At 44.6% G+C, this 18,576-nt stretch overlaps 1 protein-coding gene across 6 annotated transcripts in view; it reads left to right on the top strand.

The window, feature by feature from the left end:
- Window positions 1-18,576, top strand: part of LOC125092819 (basic proline-rich protein-like) — a 299,445-nt gene that overhangs the window by 53,875 nt on the left and 226,994 nt on the right. For 5 of the 6 annotated variants that reach the window (XR_007125075.1, XM_047717259.1, XM_047717258.1 and 2 more), the window contains exon 4: window positions 6,407-8,407. Coding sequence is in view for 5 of the 6 variants with exons in the window: in XM_047717259.1 (XP_047573215.1) it covers window positions 7,772-8,407 (636 nt within the window). In the remaining variant the exon portion in view is untranslated. Of the gene's footprint in view, window positions 1-4,120; window positions 4,592-6,406; window positions 8,408-18,576 lie in introns of those variants that run through there. The other variant, XM_047717260.1, reaches the window with a different exon arrangement.

The raw sequence follows: 18,576 nt of genomic DNA on the forward strand, positions 1-18,576 counted from the left end.
GCCCAGTTCTCTTTTGATGAAATTCAACTGCAATGTGGTGTTGTCAGATTATTTGCTTTCTTATTTTATCTGTGACTACTGTATGACTCTGAAAAAAAAATAGAACTGTACGTACAACAATAAGCAATATTTCCCCCTCATTCCTGGGCATTATACTCCGGCACATAGCAGAAGTTATATACAGTAAACATCTTCAAAAAGCTCTTTATCAGTGAGGGAGCAGTTTATCTCTCTGTGCCCAATCAAGATAAAAACTATCTGGAGAGAAGCACTGTTTATAGATCTTGGGACTGGTAGTCTTCCAAGATGTTAGTAAAAAAATTAGGAATGGGAAGTATTTGTTCTGTGACAAGGAAAAGAAACAAAAAGTCTCCTTTATTTTGTTAGGTAAACATTTTTAGTCTGACTCCAGTTTTTGGCTTAATGAACTGAGAATCAATGACGTCGATTATCACCTCGGAGTACAAAACATGGTGTCATGTGACCAAAGAATAAAGCAAATGACTGAAGAAGCAGATCCATGAATTCAAATCTTGTTTAATTTTCCATTGTAATACTTTATCACACTTCCTGATAACTCTAATCAGTTATTGTTTCAAACATTAGAAGAACACAGGGAGGATAGCTGAGGAGCACTGGACTCGGAGTCAGGTGGGCTAGATCTCAATTTTGGATTTACCGTGTTCTCAGAGGGGAGTGTTGGAGAGATAAGTGGTTCCCAACTTTTCCACCACAAAGATTCTATTTTATTATTTTTCCCCTATCTATGATGTTTTGAAAGATTTTATGAGTCAGGGATGTGTCATGGGGAATGAGTGTGAATCCTGGCCCCCTAGCTTACTAGCAATGTGACCTTGGGAAAACCGTATAACCTTTCTAAGTTTCAGGTTCCTCATAGGCTGTGGCCTGTATATAAATATATTTGGGCCTAGAACAGTGCCAAGAATGTGATAAAAAACAAAAATCTTAACAATAGTAATGTTGTTGGTGTCGTTATTTGAACTAACCAGATAGAAGAATTGGTCCTTCTGAGAGTTGACTAACAATCCCACCCACAGTGCCCAGAGGCATCCAGCAGATGTTGGTCTGAGTGATGTACCTGTAAGAGGGTGTGGAAGTGGACAGCAGGAGTTTGGGTGCCGAGATGGTACTGTTTTTCAGGTGCAGAGATCTAAGCTAAATTTCGCTGCAGCTGTCAAGGTTGGAGCAAGATTCAGTTAGGGAAGAGTATTGCAGGTGGAAGAAGTGAAACTGAAAAAAGGGACCTGCAAAGAACCAAACCAAGAAGGGATCAGGGCCTAGGCTGGATAGACGGTCTTCAGAACAGAGATTGTTCTCAGAGGAGGACTTATAGCCCCAGAAAACCAAGCCCAATCCTTAATACTGCCAGAAAAGGAAGATGCTAAGGGGAGAGGGTGTAGCTGATGGTAGGCAGATGCGCTCAGTGGACACAGACTGAGGGCAGCAAGACCAATGACACAACCTACTCCATGTTGAGGTTGTGGATCCTAAATTTGGTAAGGCCGTATTTGTTTAGGACAAACTTGGGGTTAAACACAGCTGGGTCTGCAGATGCAAGGTCTTGAGATCCTGTAACAACAATGATTTTTTAATTTGTAGTAACATTTTTTTTTTAATTTCATCTCTGGCCCATTCCTATTTAAACCAAAGATACACCATTATTAAAGGAACATAATAAATTTACTTTATTGCTTGAATTACTGATAGGGTTGTGATGCTAAAAACCAATCAGGACAAATGAACATGTAGGCACTTATGCTCTGTTCCTGGTTTCTGGCTATTGTTTTTGAGGCCGAGGTTGATGATATGCTCTCTGTGCATGGTGACAGGGTCAACATTTGCATCCTAGTAAGTCCTACAAAGTCATCAACAGCAAAGCGACTTGAGTCCATTGTAAAATGTCAGTGTAACAACACAGATTTTATGATTGCAGTAGAAAGAAAATAGGGAAACTTAATATTTAGTTAGCTGACACTGTCCCATTGTGGGTATATATACCTTTACTGTTGGCTTTTTGAAATGATTATCGTGGCTCATCTACAGCTAAAGTAACTTCTTAACAAACCTAGTAGATGCTATAGGACTTTATGCTTGTGACCGTCATCCGCCTCTTAAAGATCTCTGGCTCCAAAGACATCTCTTGTTTCTCCTGTCCTTGTCACCATTCCTTCCCAGTTTTCTTTATAGAGCATCCTTTCTTGGCTCATTAATTCTAATGTTTCCCTGCATTCTGCTCTCAGCACCTTCCTTCATTTTATGTACTTTCACTAGCTGTTCTTTTCATTCTCATGTAGATGATTCTATTTTTGTCTGTGGAAGACTCCCTACTCTCTCTATTATTGCTGGTCTTAGCCTCTCCTGAATTCCAGATTGCTATCCTGATTGATAGCCAGACCTCTCTTCTGGGGTATCCCACAGATGCCATAAGCTTAGCCATTTTCCACACTGATTTTCCCATTGGTTTAAATCTACCATAATTCATCCCAACACCCCCACCCAGAGCTGGGGACATGTTGACCTCCCTTTAGGCCTCATGCAGGACTTCTCAGAGGTGGGCTCAGAATAATTAGAGTTCTTCCAGCTAGCAGGAAAGCCTGTTGATTAGGCAGCTAACAGTTACCTAATCTGCTCACACACACACATTCCCAACTCACAAAAATTCACATGATAAATTCCTTATCTGGCATTCAAAGTCCCCCATAATCTCGACTCAGGCCACTTTTAGACTTTTACTTTTCCCCCTAAATGTCGCCGATGTTCTGGCCATGATAAACGTGCTCAGTGCTTTCCCATCTCTGCTATACTGGTCAGGCATTACTTCTCGGGTACTCTCCTATTTTCTCTGCCCATCAAAATCCTATCCATCATTCAAGATCTGTCTGAAAAACTACTTTTAACGTGAAACCATCCATGGGCACCTTGGTGGGGGGGTGTCTCACTCTCCCTCCTTCAAATTCCTATAATCTTGTGTTTAGTTTTTCCTACTAGATTTTGAGTTCCTTGAGGTTAAGGACAAGGGCTTCATCATTTTTGTAGTTTCCATGGTGCCTGGCACACACTAACTGCTTCACTTACTGTTACTGGAGAACTAATGATTTAACTAAACCATTTTCTGGCCGTGTTTACAATAAAGCCAAATGCGTCTTATACAGTCAGGAGAGTGACCCTGGTATCATTTGGTTTGAAGGCAAAGTTTGTTCTAGAGGCACATATGTGTGATTGTACAAACTGAATCCCTTCTGTGCACAGGTTTTAGATACATGTGAGGAAAAAAAGGAGGGGCACCTGGGTGACTCAGTCGGTTAAGCGCCCGCCTGCAGCTCAGGTCGCGATCCCAGGCTCCTGCTCAGGGAGCCTGTTTCTCCCTTTCCTTCTGCCTCACCCCCTGCTTGTGCTGGCTCACTCTCTCTCTCTCAAATAAAGAAATAAAGTCTTTAAAAGAAAAGGAAGTATTCTTGTTTCTAAAGTTGGTACAGCCTGTTTTCCATGTCATCATCATTGCCTTTCTGTGTCTTTTTCACTTTTGGTGGATATCCTACTTGTTGCTTCTCCCATAGGCACTTTTTCCTCTGTTTGGACCTATTGATTTAACTATACTTGCCCTTCCTGTGGCCAGGCCGTATTATTGTTCAGTGTCAGTATTTTATACAGCAGCTCTGCTGTTCTAATATCCCTGAATACATCTTTATACATCCTGTTTCTACTGTCTGCAATAGAGATTCTTACAACAGTGTCTATTGTTGGAACATATTCTCTTATTAATGGAATTTATTGTATATTTGTAGCAGTGAAAGGGCACAGAGTGAGGCCTGGGACAGGACTTGCAGATACTGACTTAAATGATAAAAGGTCTACATTTTTTTAACCATTTTATTTTTCTAAGTAATCTCTACACCCAATGTGAGGCTCAAACATAAGAGTTGCACATTCCATGGACTGAGCGAGCCAGATGCCCCATTAAATGATCTATTTTTTTTTTGAAGATGCTAATAATCCTTGGAAAGAAACACAATAATAATTGAAAATAGTCTATCCATCAGGGTTAAAAAAAATTCAAGCTGCAGTGAAAGCCACGGAGATTTGAGTCATTCAAGGGACATGTCTGAGTGTTCTTGGCTTTCAGAAAGAAAGGCCTGCATGAGCTTGATCTGCATGTGGGTGAATTAGTGCAACTACCGTAGAGAGAAAGGACACGGTTTTGAGCTGCTCTGTGTTTAGGTATCTGGATTTGATGTCAGGCGGATGTAGATCAGATGTGGCTGAGTCTCTGGTGCTTCCCTGCTTGGGTTTTTCTGCAGTTCCCTCTGTAACCCTTTGTTTTCTTCTAGAGGTTGGGGGTGGGTGGGTAGTGGCAATGCTGAGTGCACAGAAGGAGAATGGAAAAGTCAACCGGTGAAGCACTCATGTCTTCGACGGCTTTCCTGTGAGATCTGTTTCTGCGGACAGTACTACCCTGGGAACTGCCCCACTTGTTTGTCATTTGGAGAAGACAGCTTGGGAGGAGTTTCCGGAGAAGAGCAGGCCTTCTTCTAGCTCTGCTCCTGCACTGACCCCGAGGATAACAGAGCATGTAAGATTGAAAATATTATGAACCAACTCATTGATTCTGATGTGTATAGCTAAAGAAGTGAACATAAAACATGCAAAAGAAGTGAAAATCATCCATGATTTAGTCAACAGATTTTAATGGAGCCCCACTGTGTTTGAGTAAACAGTGTTTATGGAATGAGGTCTTCAACACCTGTGATTTTTTTTTTTCCTAGAAAAACAAAATTTGCCTTTTTGGGTCACACATTATTTATTTTACTCATTTTAAATGAAAACATAGTTGGAACTATAGTGCATATTTTCAAGATTTCTGAAGAAGACTCTAGAATATAATTAGATCCTATCTCAATGACTCACTACTCACAGTATACCATCTGGCCAGTCTTCATGTTTTGAGTATAATACCCCTCTCCCATCTAATGAGCTACCTCTGACTACACAGCATCTTTGCTGTGATTTAAGAAATCAGATAACCCTGATTATTAGAGCTCTTTAAAGTAAGAGTCCCCCCTCTCTCTCTCTGCCTGCCTCTCTGTCTACTTGTGATCTCTCTCTGTCAAATAAATAAATAAAATTAAAAAAAAAACAAAACTGCTCTTTCAGCTCCTGGATGGCTCTGAGTCAAGGTTCTCAAGGCTCCTGGTGAGGCGAAGTCTGACTTTGAACTGTGAAATATTTTTGCACTTAAAATTTAATATTTATGAAGTATATATTTAAAAAAATTACATATTATATATTTTACATTTTATAAACGTAAAAGTTTGACATCTTATGTATTGTTTTAGAATGTATTTTTATATGGACTGGTTTTTCCCTCAAGTGGGTAAAATCAGTCCAGCATCATAACCTTACTGATTTACAGAACTTTCTACATATTTCTGTATTGTTACCACATTACTAGCATAATATGAAGGTGGAAGCGCCTTTATAATATGTTTGGGAAGTCCACTAACATATTCAGATTCCTAAATCATTATGCTTATGAAAATGTTTATGTAAGAATACTGCCCCTAAAAGCTAAAATCTAGGCAGAAAACTTCTTTTAAAAAGTCAGTCTTATAAATTGGTTTTTAACATCTACGTCTGGTGTTCAACCTATTTATTCTGGTCCTTTGGTCTCTCAAGTCTAAAGGAACCCCTCTTCCTTCTGGTAACAGGGTCAATTCTGCAAGCTGTCATTACAGAACAGGAGCTGCCCGGGCAAGCTTGTTGGCCTTTTCCCGAATTCATTGCTGTTTCTGCTAATGATGAAGACTGAGGGTGACTGACAGACCCTGCTTCATTATAGTGGCCCTCAAAAGGATAATCCAAATAATATCTACTACATAATAATTGAAATAATATTTATTTTTCTAGTATCTCCAGAAAAATGTATTTTTAAATTATTTATTTATTTATTTTTTAAGATTTATTTGAGAGAGGGAGAGTACCCACGACAGGGGAGGAGGGAAGAGGGAGAGGGAGAATCCTATCCCATGACTGAGATCACAACCCAAGCCAAAATCACAAGTTGGACACCCAACCAACAAGTCACCCAGGTGCCCCAGAAAAATGTATCTTTTCTCGCATTATGCTCTTAATTTTGTAGTTTTATCACTTTTTCGACTACCATATTTTTTCATGTACTAACTATTGTCACAATGTACCTAGAGTCCCCAGACACTTAGCTAGCATTGGCTTTACGACTTTTGATATATAGACATATACTGATTCATATTGACACATACATTGCTGTGCTGGTCTAATTGGAGAATCTCTTCGGGTACCTTTACAAGTAAGCTATGCGCCCCTAAAGGAAATGCAATTAATCCTCAAGCATTTTCTCTTTTCCTCCTAGATGGCTAGAGATGGTTGCAGCCGTGGCATTGCCTCGTCCACCTTCCCCAACCCAGTCTGTGTGAACCTGGAATCTGAGCCTACGAGTGTGCCAGCACAGCAGCCCTTACTCAAGTCTTTGGCCCATCTTCCAAACCAGATTCCTCCCTTCAGCCCTATTACATATAGATTCTGGAGACATCATTGAACAGAGAGATGGAAGAAAAGGAGGAGAGAAAATTGATGCTTTAACAACCCACCTATCAATACATGAAGGTGTATTGTGTATTGTGTTTGTGACAACTGGAAAGGCTTGGAAGGGGTTATTTGATTACCCAGAGGCCTTGACTGTGCAGGCTCTGACCTTCACACAGCTCACCACTAACTGCAACCTCCACGTGGCCCCTCCATCTGCACACTGGGGATTGTCATATGATTTGCCTCACGAGGTTACTGTGAGGTAATGTATGGAGGAGGCTTGGCCAATGACTTGTACCTACTTGTACCTATATGTGGATGCTAAGTTAACCATTTATTTATGATCTCCATAGCCTTGCAACTTTTGGGGGGCAGTAACAGGACAGACAGTGTATTTTTCATTTATTTGATAAACACCTTCTTCTTTCTGAAATCCCAGTTGAATTGCTGTGGGGCCTTCTGTCACGAGTATGATTAGCCCACTCAGGGGTGTGGGGTGGGTACAGAGCCACCTGAAGTCCCAGGGCAGCATGCATTGGAAAAAGGTTGAGCCTGGTGTGTTAGGGAGTCCTGGTAGGGAAGCAAGGCTTGCTTCTGGGATGCTCTCTGCAGGTAAATAAGTGCCTGGTGGCTGCCTGAGGACTGCCTATTGCTTCCAGAATTACTATCCCGTGCCCACATAAAGTCTGGTGCCTGGAAACCTCCCACGTGGGTGCTTTGAGCATTCTGCTGGTCAGGCAGTGGAAGGAGCACTGCATGGGAGTCATAGGCCTGGTTTCTAGCGCTGGTTCTTCAGCCAGGGGGACTCTGCAAGTTGTACCTGTAAGTGGAGAGATGACCTCTTCAGGTGATTCCTCCTCAGTCTCTTCCATTGTACTGAGAATTGGGAAACATCATAACCCCAAACTCCCTCCACCCAGAGAAGTGCTGGAACACGACCCAGAGGGTCTGAGCGCGTGCGTGAGGGACTTTTATTACTCTAGAGCCCACTTGCTGACTTCAGTCCTTCTGCGCCTTCTCCACCTAGGCCTCCCGGGGGCCATCAGGGGTCCCTACAGAGTCACCTCTCCGGTGATTCTGGTGGTGGGGTCTCAGAGCCAAAGGCTGTCTGACCTTCGCTGTCAGTAGAGGTTCTCTAGTGAAGATGGTGTAACTGACAGGGGCCGCAAAGACACCGACTACAGGACTAATGCTTCAAAGTCTAATTTACGAAGTTTTGGCAAGTCAGCCGCCCCAGGGAGGGGAGGGCAGCCCGCTGAAGGCGAGGGAAACACAGGGAGGGGCGTGGGGAACTGTCCAGAGAGCGAGGACTACAAACTTGCAGAAAGACACGCGACCTTCAGTCCCCTGGGGTACCGGGCGCGCCGCCGTGTCCCGGCCCCTTCCCTCAACTCGTCCAGATCTCAGTGACAGTCACCTGCAGGGGACCCCACGCCCCCCCACCCCGGCCCGGGCGTGCCCCCTGCGGAGAGGGGACCCGCTTCCGCCAGGGTGCCCCGCTCCGACGGGGCAGAGGGACGCACTGCAGGGGGGCGGCAGAGGAAGCGGGTGGGCGCAGCGGAGCGCGACCCCCGGCCGGCGGCTGCGGCGCGAGTTCGCGGCCCGCGGGTTCCCACCCGGCGGCGGGGCTCTGGGGCTTGGCCAAGGTTCAGCACGCCCGCCGCCGCCGCCGCCGCTCCCCGCCCCCCCCTCCCCGGGTCCCTGGAGGCTCCGCGGCTGCCGGAGCGAGAGGTGGAGCCGAGCCCGCGGCGGCCGCGCAGGAGGGAAAGTTCGGCGGCGGCGGGAGCCGCGGGGACCGGCCGGGCAGCCCGGAGGGCGCCTCGCGGTGAGTCGGGTCCCCTCCCGGGGCCGCCGGGTGTGGTGCGCCGCGCGGGGGCGTCGGTGCGGCTCGCGGGTCCGCGGAGCCCGGCCCGGCTTCCTCGCGCTGCCCGGCCCGCGACCCCGGGGCGGCTGGTGCCGCGGGGGAGACGGTGCCGCGCCCGGCCTCGCGCCGTTCGCGGGCCGCGGGGGTCTGCGGGCGCCGGCGGGGGAGGGGCTCGGCGCGGCGGCGGGCAGGCGCCTTCAGGTGGACGCGCGAGCACGCGGAGCCGGCGGCCGGGGAGGGTCGCGGCGGCTGCGCGCCGCCGGTCCCCGGGGCTCCGCCACCCTCTGTCGTGGCCTTTGCCGGCTTAATTGCGTTCTCGGACCCTCCTGAAAAAGTGGCCGCACACGTGCCGCGCGACGACTTTGCCGGAATTGGCATTATTTTTGCCGGGATGGGGAGGGCGCAGGGGGCGTACCGAGGGCGGCCGGTGGGCAGCGGGCTCGCGGCCTCGGAGCGGGGCCCCGGGGCGTGTGTCCGAGGGGGTGCGCGAGCCGCAGGACGCCCCGCGCGGGTGTTTGTGCTTTCCGTGGAATGAAGCTTCCGTGGGCACGGTCGGCGTGGGGGGGCTCGAAGGGCTGGGAGGAGGGGAAAGCTGCGCCGTGAGAAGGCGAAGTTGTTGTTTCCGCGACACTTCCCGCACCTGCAGCGCCGTCGGTGACTTTGAAGTTCTCTTTCCGTCGACGTGCGAAGAAAGAGCGACGGGAGAGAAGAGAATTTCACCGCAGTGTCTGTGCGGACACACTGAGGCTTGGGGACACGAGAGAATGAGAGAGTGGTTATTCCGCACACTCCACTCTTTTTCTGATTGCAAAGCCTTGGAGTAGTTTTTACTTAAATGTCGTTAGTAGGTCTAGATGATAAAGATAATTAACTGCTCTCTCACGTCTTTTTACTAGAAATTTAAATTTAATTCTACTGGATTTCTTGGATTTTGTAAACATTGTTCATACAAGGCAGTCTTTATTATTATAGTATTACTTGAACCGTGAGCATTAATAAGCCCTGGGCAGTGCTGTCATGTTGCTAATTGGAAGGAGAAAAGTCTTTTAAACTTGGGAGTAGAGCGTATAGGGGGAAAAAAAAAAGCCTTAGTCATAAATAGTGACTCGAACACGTGTAATAGTGCTTAATAGTATATGGGATCCCGTGTTGTTTTCCCAGAGAATGTCAGTTCCTGGAAAGCAAGAGGTGGGCCATACCCAATCAATATTTAATAATTCCTCTGCATTGAATATGTTCTTTAACTTATACAGTATTGAAATACTTTAATTCTGTTCATCTTTGTGTTCCTAAGCTCGTATTCCTGCTTGCAAGCTGCACTAATGGGGTTCAAAAGAAAATCTCAAACTTTGGGATTCACCAGTTTACAGTGAAGCAAACATTTGCTTTGCCATCCCAGGTATCTGGGCTCCAAGCAGCCTCTCCCATTTATCCAATGTATAATAACCTTGGGCAAGTCACTTACCCTTTCCCAGCTATAGTTTCCTATTTTGTAAAATGCCAATAATATTCCTCACCTTATGGAAGAATGAAACAACATTTAGGAACTTATCCCACTGCCTGGAGCACATGAAGTCCTTCATAAATGTTGTCTTCTACTTCTGTCTTCCTTTATTTCTGGGAATCCTCCACTCTGGGATGTTTCAACTTTTTTTTTTTTTTTTTAAGTTTAAAAATCCTGGGGTGCTTGGGTGGCTCAGTGGGTTAAGCGTCTGCCTTCAGCTCAGGTCTTGATCTCAGGGTCCTGCGATCCAGTCCCGCATCGGGCTCTCTGCTCAGTGGGGAGCCTGCTTCTCTCTCTCCCTCTGCCTGCCTCTCCTTGCTTGTGCTATGTCAAGTAAATAGAATCCTAATTAAAAAAAAAAAAATCCTGTGCAATCTTCTTTTCTTTTTTTTTTTTTTAAAGATTTTATTTATTTATTTGACAGAGAGAGATCACAAGCAGGCAGAGAGGCAGGCAGAGAGAGAGGAGGAAGCAGGCTCCCTACTGAGCAGAAAGCCCGATGCGGGACTCGATCCTAGGACCCTGAGATCATGACCCGAGCCGAAGGCAGCGGCTTAACCCACTGAGCCACCCAGGCGCCCTTATTTTCCATTCATTCATTCAACCTCATTTTGTTGGAGAACCTCAGATGCTGCCCTATATATATGGAAAGTGAGGAGCTGAGCCTTTGAGGGTGGGAGTGGGCAATACTTAGGGCTTTCTGGTTTTTCCTATTGGTAAGAACCCATCACAAGGTCATATGATGGTGAATTGTACTTCCCAGTCCGCTTATCGTTCTAGCTCTGTCCTCAATGTAACATGATTATGCTGAAAAGAAATAATAGGGAATTCTGTGAGGGTGCTCATCTTTCCTGTTGACCCTGACTCCATGCCCCCAGCTCAGTGCCTAGCAGGGTGTAAGGGTTTCACAAGTGTTTGTTAATTTAAAAAAAAATTTTTTTTTAAAGATTTTATTTATTTATTTGACAGAGAGAAATCACAAGTAGGCAGAGAGGCAGGCAGAGAGAGAGAGGAGGAAGCAGGCTCCCTACTGAGCAGAAAGCCCGATGTGGGGCTCGAACCCAGGACCTGGGATCATGACCTGAGCCGAAGGCAGCGGCTTAACCCACTGAGCCACCCAGGCGCCCCTAAAAAAATTTTTTTTAAAAAAGATTTTATTTATTTATTTGACACACAGAGAGAGATCACAAGCAGGCAGAGAGGCAGGCAGAGAGGGGGGGGGGAAGCAGTCTCCCTGCTGAGCAGAGAGCCCGATGCGGGACTGAGATCATGACCTGAGCTGTAAGGCAGAGGCTTAACCCACTGAGCCACCCGGGCACCCACAAGTATTTGTTAATTTAAATGCAGAATGTAATGAAGTTATTCTTCAGGTCACATCCTTTATTTATAAATATACATATTCCTGATGAAAGGAACTTGGGATTCTAAATGATGGCCCTACTATATATTAGGGTTAATAGAGGTTATTAAAGAAGCAAAGCTCAGGTAGACTTTATTACCTATTGATTTTGCCCTCCTGATAAAGCAGTCTTAGCACATGTATAAAGCCAAGTTGGAGCAGCAGCTTCACCGCTAGGGGCCTCCTCTGCATAGTGTATCACCCTGGGCTGGCATTTATTGCCCATTATTCTGTCCTTTAAGGTAGCAAAGGAATTAAACTTCCTTGGTTCTTGACACAGAATACTTTATTACAAAAGGGCAACCCTGTGTGAAAAGCATTACCAAAGGCCTAAAAATAAATGAAAGCCATCTTAAATGATGGATTTGGTACCATTTTAGAATCACTTTAGAGGTTTAAAGGAGATTTGAGGATGGGCTTTTTACTTTGCACATCCTTATATTCAAATATATGATTTAAAAAATTTTCTAATAAAGCAAACGTATGATTTTGTTGTATTATCTTCAAGTTTTTAGGTATGTCTTTGGTGAAGCTTATTTTTTATCTTTTAATGTGTTTAAAATTGCTTAATCTCCTAAATAGGTACTTGCAGCACTAACAATAATACAAGTTATTTCTCAAGGAATGCTCTCCTGCTAGTAGAAGCTTCTGGTGTCTCCTTCCTACCTTCCTTCCTACCTTCCTTCCTCTCTCTCCCTTTTCCTTTTTTCCTCCCTCTCTCCCTCCCCCCCCCTCTCTCTCTCTTTCTTTCTCTCCCTTTCTTTCTTTCTTTCTTTTGAGGACCATGTTAAATCCCAGCTTTAAGAAATATGTTTCATTGAATTCCAAGATGCGTCATTGAAAGGCACTTTTCTTCTGTGAGTTTTGGAAAAGACCTCTTATTTCGAAACTCTAATTTGAATGAAGTTAGTCATTGAGACGGTTGAACAACTCAAAGGTGTATTGGTGTTTTTGTCAGATGTAATTTGCTATTTGGTAGAAAAAAATACTGACAATATATTTAAGCACACATTATTACTGAAAATATTGCCATATTGTTTGCAAATGAATAAGAGAATATTCCAGGTTTTCTGTGACATTTAATTATAGTGGCAAACTAAACACCATCGGTTTTTAAAGTAAAATTAACAACAGTTAGGAAAGAGAGCATTGTATTGTAGGCCCAAACTCTTATCAAGGGGTTTCTTCTCTTAGAAGAACGCTTCTGAATTTAAAAAATAATTGGACATTCAATTCTGAGTTTTACATGGTGAGATTTCAAAACAAGGCAATCTGTTTTTCACTGTGTTTCTTCCAAGGTCTGGATCTGGACTCTTTAGGGAACTGCATAAGAGGAATAACTTTTGTGTCAAGGTCACAGATAATTTTTGTTATCACTTTTCTTTGATTAAGTGAAATATGTCTGGATTATGTTTTGGATTCTGAGCATATCAAAAAGTTACACAGATCCCCTCTGCATAAACTAATACTTTTCTGGAACAGGAAGAGTACTGTTTTCACTGTCACACATCCAGCCTGCGAGGGTGTGGTGTCCCCCTGTCTCTCCTTCCCAGGTTGATGCTGGGTCTAAACCACAATGATAGGTATATAGCTATATCTGGGATGAGGGGTTTTAGTTTAGGCCAGAGCCCCTGAGCTCACCGAGATTATAGAGGCTTGAGGTGGCAGGAAATGAACGTCTTTAAACCTGGGGGTCATTTTTAGGACCCACCGCTGGGGAGGTGCCTCCTGGAGGGACAGAAATGGTAACTGTTTGCTAGAGTTTGCAGTGGAGTGTTTGGAACCTATTACTTAGTGAAACATCACTTGCCACATAGATGATTTTTGTTGTTGATTTTAGACAATGTTAAATGTAACATTTGGTTATCCTGGGGTCAAATATGATACTTTTGTTTCATTATCACACACAGGGATATTTGAGTTGATGTAGGAAGAGGGGAGCAGGAGGCAGGGAGGAGGTGGAGGGGAACTGTCTATTTCTACCCAGCACTAGGGCCTACCTGATTTTCATTTTCCCATGTGGTACAGGGCTATGCAGCTTAACAATAGGTGTTGTTCACTTGTGACTTTGGGGTGCGCTCATCTACTCTGTTAATGCGATTACTGAAATGGTGGTTTTCGACCTGGGTCCTGGGTACTCTCAAAAGTGACTTTCTAACTTCTGTCTCCCATTTGTTAGATGTTTGCTAAATTTAACGCATCAGTTAATGCATGTAAACAGAGCTGCTTCCAGCCCTTTGGGTGCCCCTTGGTGGCACCATAAACAGGGAGTGAACTGGACTTCAGGCTCACTCACCTCCTGCTGGGCGCTCTCTTGTGTGGCACCATATACACAACCGTGTGCGATGCTCTTGTCTGGAAAAGTGCCTGGCACATAGTAAATATCACTGTTGGTGGTGGTTGTTAGCAGATCATTTTAGTACCACAGTCATCTGAAACAGATGATTCAGGTGAATTTAGTGTTAGTAATAACATTTGCGAAGGTAAGTGATTTATTTCAGCTTTCTTGTTGTACTTCCATTATAGTTCTCCTCGAGTGATAAAAATGGCTAACACTTAGGGGCCCTTACCCACCTAGCAGCTGCTCTGATAAGCGTAGGCTGTGAGTCATTCATTGAATCAACACAGCTACCTCAGGAAGCCTGTACTCTTAGCATTTGCAGTTTACAGATGAGAAAACTAAGGTTTAGAGGGTGTGTTGCCTGCCCCAGGGCAGTTTGTGAGTTCTGTGCCTGGGCCTTGGGTTCACATCAGGCCTTTCTGGGTCTGCGACTTGAGCTCCTAACCTCTGTGCCATCCTCGAGGACGTGGAGAAAAGGGAACCCTCTTACACTGTTGGTGGGAATGCAAACTGGTGCAGCCTCTCTGGAAAACGATATGGAGGTTCCTCAAAAAGTTCGAAGTAGAGCTACCCTATGACTCAGCAATCACACTGCCAGGTGTTTACCCAAATAGGAAAATACAAATTCAAAGGGACATATGCACCCCAATGTTTAGAGCAATGTTATCCACACAGCCAAATTATGGAAATAACCAAAGTGTCCATCGATTGATGAATGGATAAAGATGTGGGGTGTGTGTGTGTGTGTGTCTGCAAGATAATGGAATATCACCCAACTATAAAAAAGAATGAAATCTTGCCCTTCAAACTTGCCATGACATGGATGGAGCTAGAGAGTATTATGCTAAGTGAAATAAGTCAGTCAGAGAAAGACAAATACCGTACCGTGGAACTTAAGAAACAAAACAAATGAGCAAAGGGAAAAAAAGAGAGGTAAACCAGGCCTTAACTCTAGGTAACAAACTTTACCAGAGGGGAGTTGGATGGGTGGGGGGGATGGATGAGAAAGGTGATGGGGAGTGAGGAGGGCATCTGCTGAGATGAGCACTGGGTGTTGCATGAAAGTGTTGAATACCTGAAACCAATACTACCACTGTATGTTAACTGGAATTTAAATAAAAACTTAAAAAAAAAAAAAAAACCCTTTGTGCCATCTTTTCTGGCATGAGTACTCACTGCCTTAGCAGTGTAAAAAACATGTTAGTGTTCCGAGGGTTCACAGAATGTGAAAACTTTGATTTTCCTTAGATTATTGTATTTATATCCATTTCTGGACATGATGGAGCAAGATGACAAATGAATTTTTATCAGGAAGCCTGCTTCAGCATTTTTTATTTATAGATTTTTGTGTGTAGCTTTTTCTAGTAGCTCAAAATACAATACAATGTGGTACAACTTATTTCTGTACAACATTTAACTTCCTATCAAGGTACTTTGCAGGCATATTATAAACAGAATATATGAATAAAATCGAGTGTGTGGGTTGCAGAATATTAAGGTGTGAAGCTGGAATCAACCATTCATGCGTTCGTCAACACATATTCATCATCCGTCCCTCAGATTAAGGTACGCTGCTGGACACTACAGAAATGGCAAGTAGTGGAAGACAGCTTGGAAGACAGTGGAGAGGAAAGTGTTTGAGCCTTGGGAGCTAGGCAGTCCTGGGGTCTGAATCCCAGCTCCACCACTGCCTGACTGGGGCTCCTGCTCTCATCATTGAACATCTCTGAGCGCTTAGCTTCTTTGTGTACATGAGGGGGTGGGGGTAATCATACCTTATAGGCTGTAGAAAGAATTAAAGGAGCTGTTAGAAAGGAAAGAGCCAAGCCACCAGACATAGTAAGTGCTACGGACAATGGTGTTCTTCCTCTTCTTACTTCTTGCCCTCTTTTCTTTTCTAAAGATTTATTTATTTATTTGAGCGAGAGAGAGAGAGAGACAGAGAGAAAGGGTGCATGTGTGCGAACCTGAGAGCCGGGGGAAGGGGCAGAGGGAGAGGGGAAGTAGACTCCCCACTGAGCATGGAGCCCCTCACAGGGTTATTCATCCCAGGACCCTGAGATCATGACCTGAGCTGAGATCAAGAGTTGGACGCTTAACTGACTGAGCTAGTCAGGCACCTCATTCCCCTTCTTCCTTCTTATCTGTCTCTTCATTCTTTCCCTTTTCTCTCTCTCTGCCCACCACCCCCCCCCCCCCTTACAGGGGCATGGTACAGAAAGAAATATCCAAAAGAAAAAAAAAAAAGAAAAAATATTTAAATTTAAGGTAGAATGTGATGAATTCATTTAAAATGTTACTTTCTGGGTCTCCCTCCTGGGGCCTAGGACAGACATGGTATTGGGCGATCTGTGAGCTGGTGCCAGTGTGGGATTCCTGTCACACTGGGTGGCTACCCAGGCCGGCCAGAAGAGGATGAATTCCAGGAGACAAAGGGAGCTTGGAGCTCAGGATAGGTGCCTTATTACGTGCTTCTAGCTCCTTGGTCTCCTACTGTAGGGTTTTTCCAAAAGCAGCATGCTCTTTTAGCAAGGAGCTAAGTCAGAATTATTAGTTGTTGCCCATTCCTCTCTAGATCGTCAAGAGGTAGCCGGAGTCACAGGAAAACAAACTTTTTTTTTTTAAATTTGGTTCCAGTTGGAGGTGTGGTTAATACCCCCAGATCTGTTTCACAGGAAGGCAAGCCAGGTGCACAGGGCCCAGTATAGAGTCCCACTGTCATTTCTGTAGAGTGGGCTGTGTTTTAAGATCAGGGAATGTTTTTAGAGAGATGTGCCTAGTGGTTTTATGATAATGGGCCACCTTGTTTGATGTCCAGGGTAGATGCTATGTGTGGTAGGGAGGGAATGAGGGCTTTACAAAATCATTACAGTTCGGGACTGTCTACCTCAGCCAGAAGCAGGAGGCCTTGACTCGTTATTTATTCATGCGTTGGCACAGAGACATAAACCAGCCCTTCTGTGAATAGGCACACAGAACCTGCCCAGGTGCAAGAGAAGCTTGATTCAGAGTTTTTAAAAAATGCAAAACATTTAAAAAGAGTATCAAATTGAGGAATAGTCTATTTATTTATTTATTTATTTATTTATTTTAAAGATTTTATTTATTTATTTGTCAGGGACAGAGGGAGTGAGAGCGAGCGAGCACAGGCAGACAGAGAGGCAGGCAGAGGCAGAGGGAGAAGCAGGTTCCCTGCCCAGCAAGGAGCCCTATGTGGGACTCGATCCCAGAACGCTGGGATCATGACCTGAGCCGAAGGCAGCCGCTTAACCAACTGAGCCACCCAGGCGTCCCGGAATAGTCTATTTAAAACAAGTTATTGCCATTTTCAGAAGCCCATTTTATGGAATTAGTAGAGTGTATTGAGATGGATAAGCAAACTTAACAAAAGCAGCAACAACAGACAGACAGCTTAGTGGGAAGAAGAATAGTCCTTGAAATGAAATCCAAGTTAGTTTGTCTGGTTCTCGGGAAGATTAGAGGAAGGAGGGTGTGTGCTGAGCGCTCTAAGTGAGAAAGTACAGGAACCAGGGGACTGAATGAGGAAGCAGTACCTTGGCGAACAGGGTTGGCAGTTGGAGTCTGTTCACCCAGCTTCGCAGCTCCACTCTTTCTTCACCGTGTGATCTTGGGCAAGTTCATTAATCCTTAGAGCCCAGTTTTCTCATCTATAAAACGAGGGTAATAGTTCTTACCATATTGGATGGTCTGCTGATTGATTTAGATAACGTATGTAATCTGCTTAGCACATGGTAAATGTTGCGTATCAGCTGTTATTACTACAAAGGTCCACAGGAAGGACACATGGAAGAGAAAACAAGGATCACGGAGCTTTTGGAAGACCAGGAGGAGCATCCTGTATCTTCCCTGGACCTTGACTTTTCTAACTCTACTCCTGGATAGTTTTAATGTCTCAAGTTCTAGATGATTGTAATCATATATGTCTTGAACACCCACCATGTATATGTTACTATGATAAGATGCTTGGGTATGGACACGAAGCCCAGAAAACCACCTTTGGTATGCGGTAACTTCCAGTTTTAGGTCGAAAGGAACAAGGTGGTGGCTGGGACTTACTGTTGAATAATGAATTCCTACTGTCCCCTGGCTACTTTAATTAGCTGTCCAAAGGAGAGTAGCAGTCCTTTTCTTATTTCCTATCTATTATATACACAAATGGATAGGAAATAACTACTTCTTTTTGGGCTGTTATAGATGTAAGTAGCTCAAAATGCTCAGGATACTTTTGGATGTCTTATTTGCATAGAAATAGGATTTATTTAAATGCCACTGTGGCTACATAATGAGGAACCAAGGGAGGAGACTTGTGTTCTGGGGGGAATTTCTTAGGATGTACCTATGACCTCTGAGCTCTGGCTTCCACCTAAAGCATGTTCTTTGGTGGAAGGTTCCTTTTGGTTTTTCACTCATGGCCCATAGATTTCTGGGCCTGAATAACAGGGGTGAGGTCAGTTTGAAGTGTGTGTGTGTGTGTGTGTGTGTGTGTGTGTGTGTCTCTCTCTCTCTCTCTCTCTCCAGATGGAGGTGTCGACAAGTTGCCATAGAAGGAGACTAGATTGGGGTGCCTGGATGGCTCAGTGGGTTGGGCCGCTGCCTTCAGCTCAGGTCATGATCTCGGGGTCCTGGGATCGAGTCCCGCATCGGGCTCTCTGCTCAGCGGGGAGCCTGCTTCCCCTTCTCTCTCTGCCTGTCTCTGCCTACTTGTGATCTTTGTTAAATACATAAATAAATATTAAAAAAAAAAAAAAGAAGGAGACTAGATTGGTAGAGAAAGGATTCCAGAGCGGACTCAGTCTGTGGGGATGAACACATTCTTAATCCCTAAAGTAGGAATTTAATCATTGAGACTCAGGGGCCATTTGAAT

This window comes from Lutra lutra, chromosome 2 (assembly GCF_902655055.1).
Source record: "Lutra lutra chromosome 2, mLutLut1.2, whole genome shotgun sequence".
In the NCBI taxonomy this organism is placed as follows: Eukaryota; Metazoa; Chordata; class Mammalia; order Carnivora; family Mustelidae; genus Lutra; species Lutra lutra.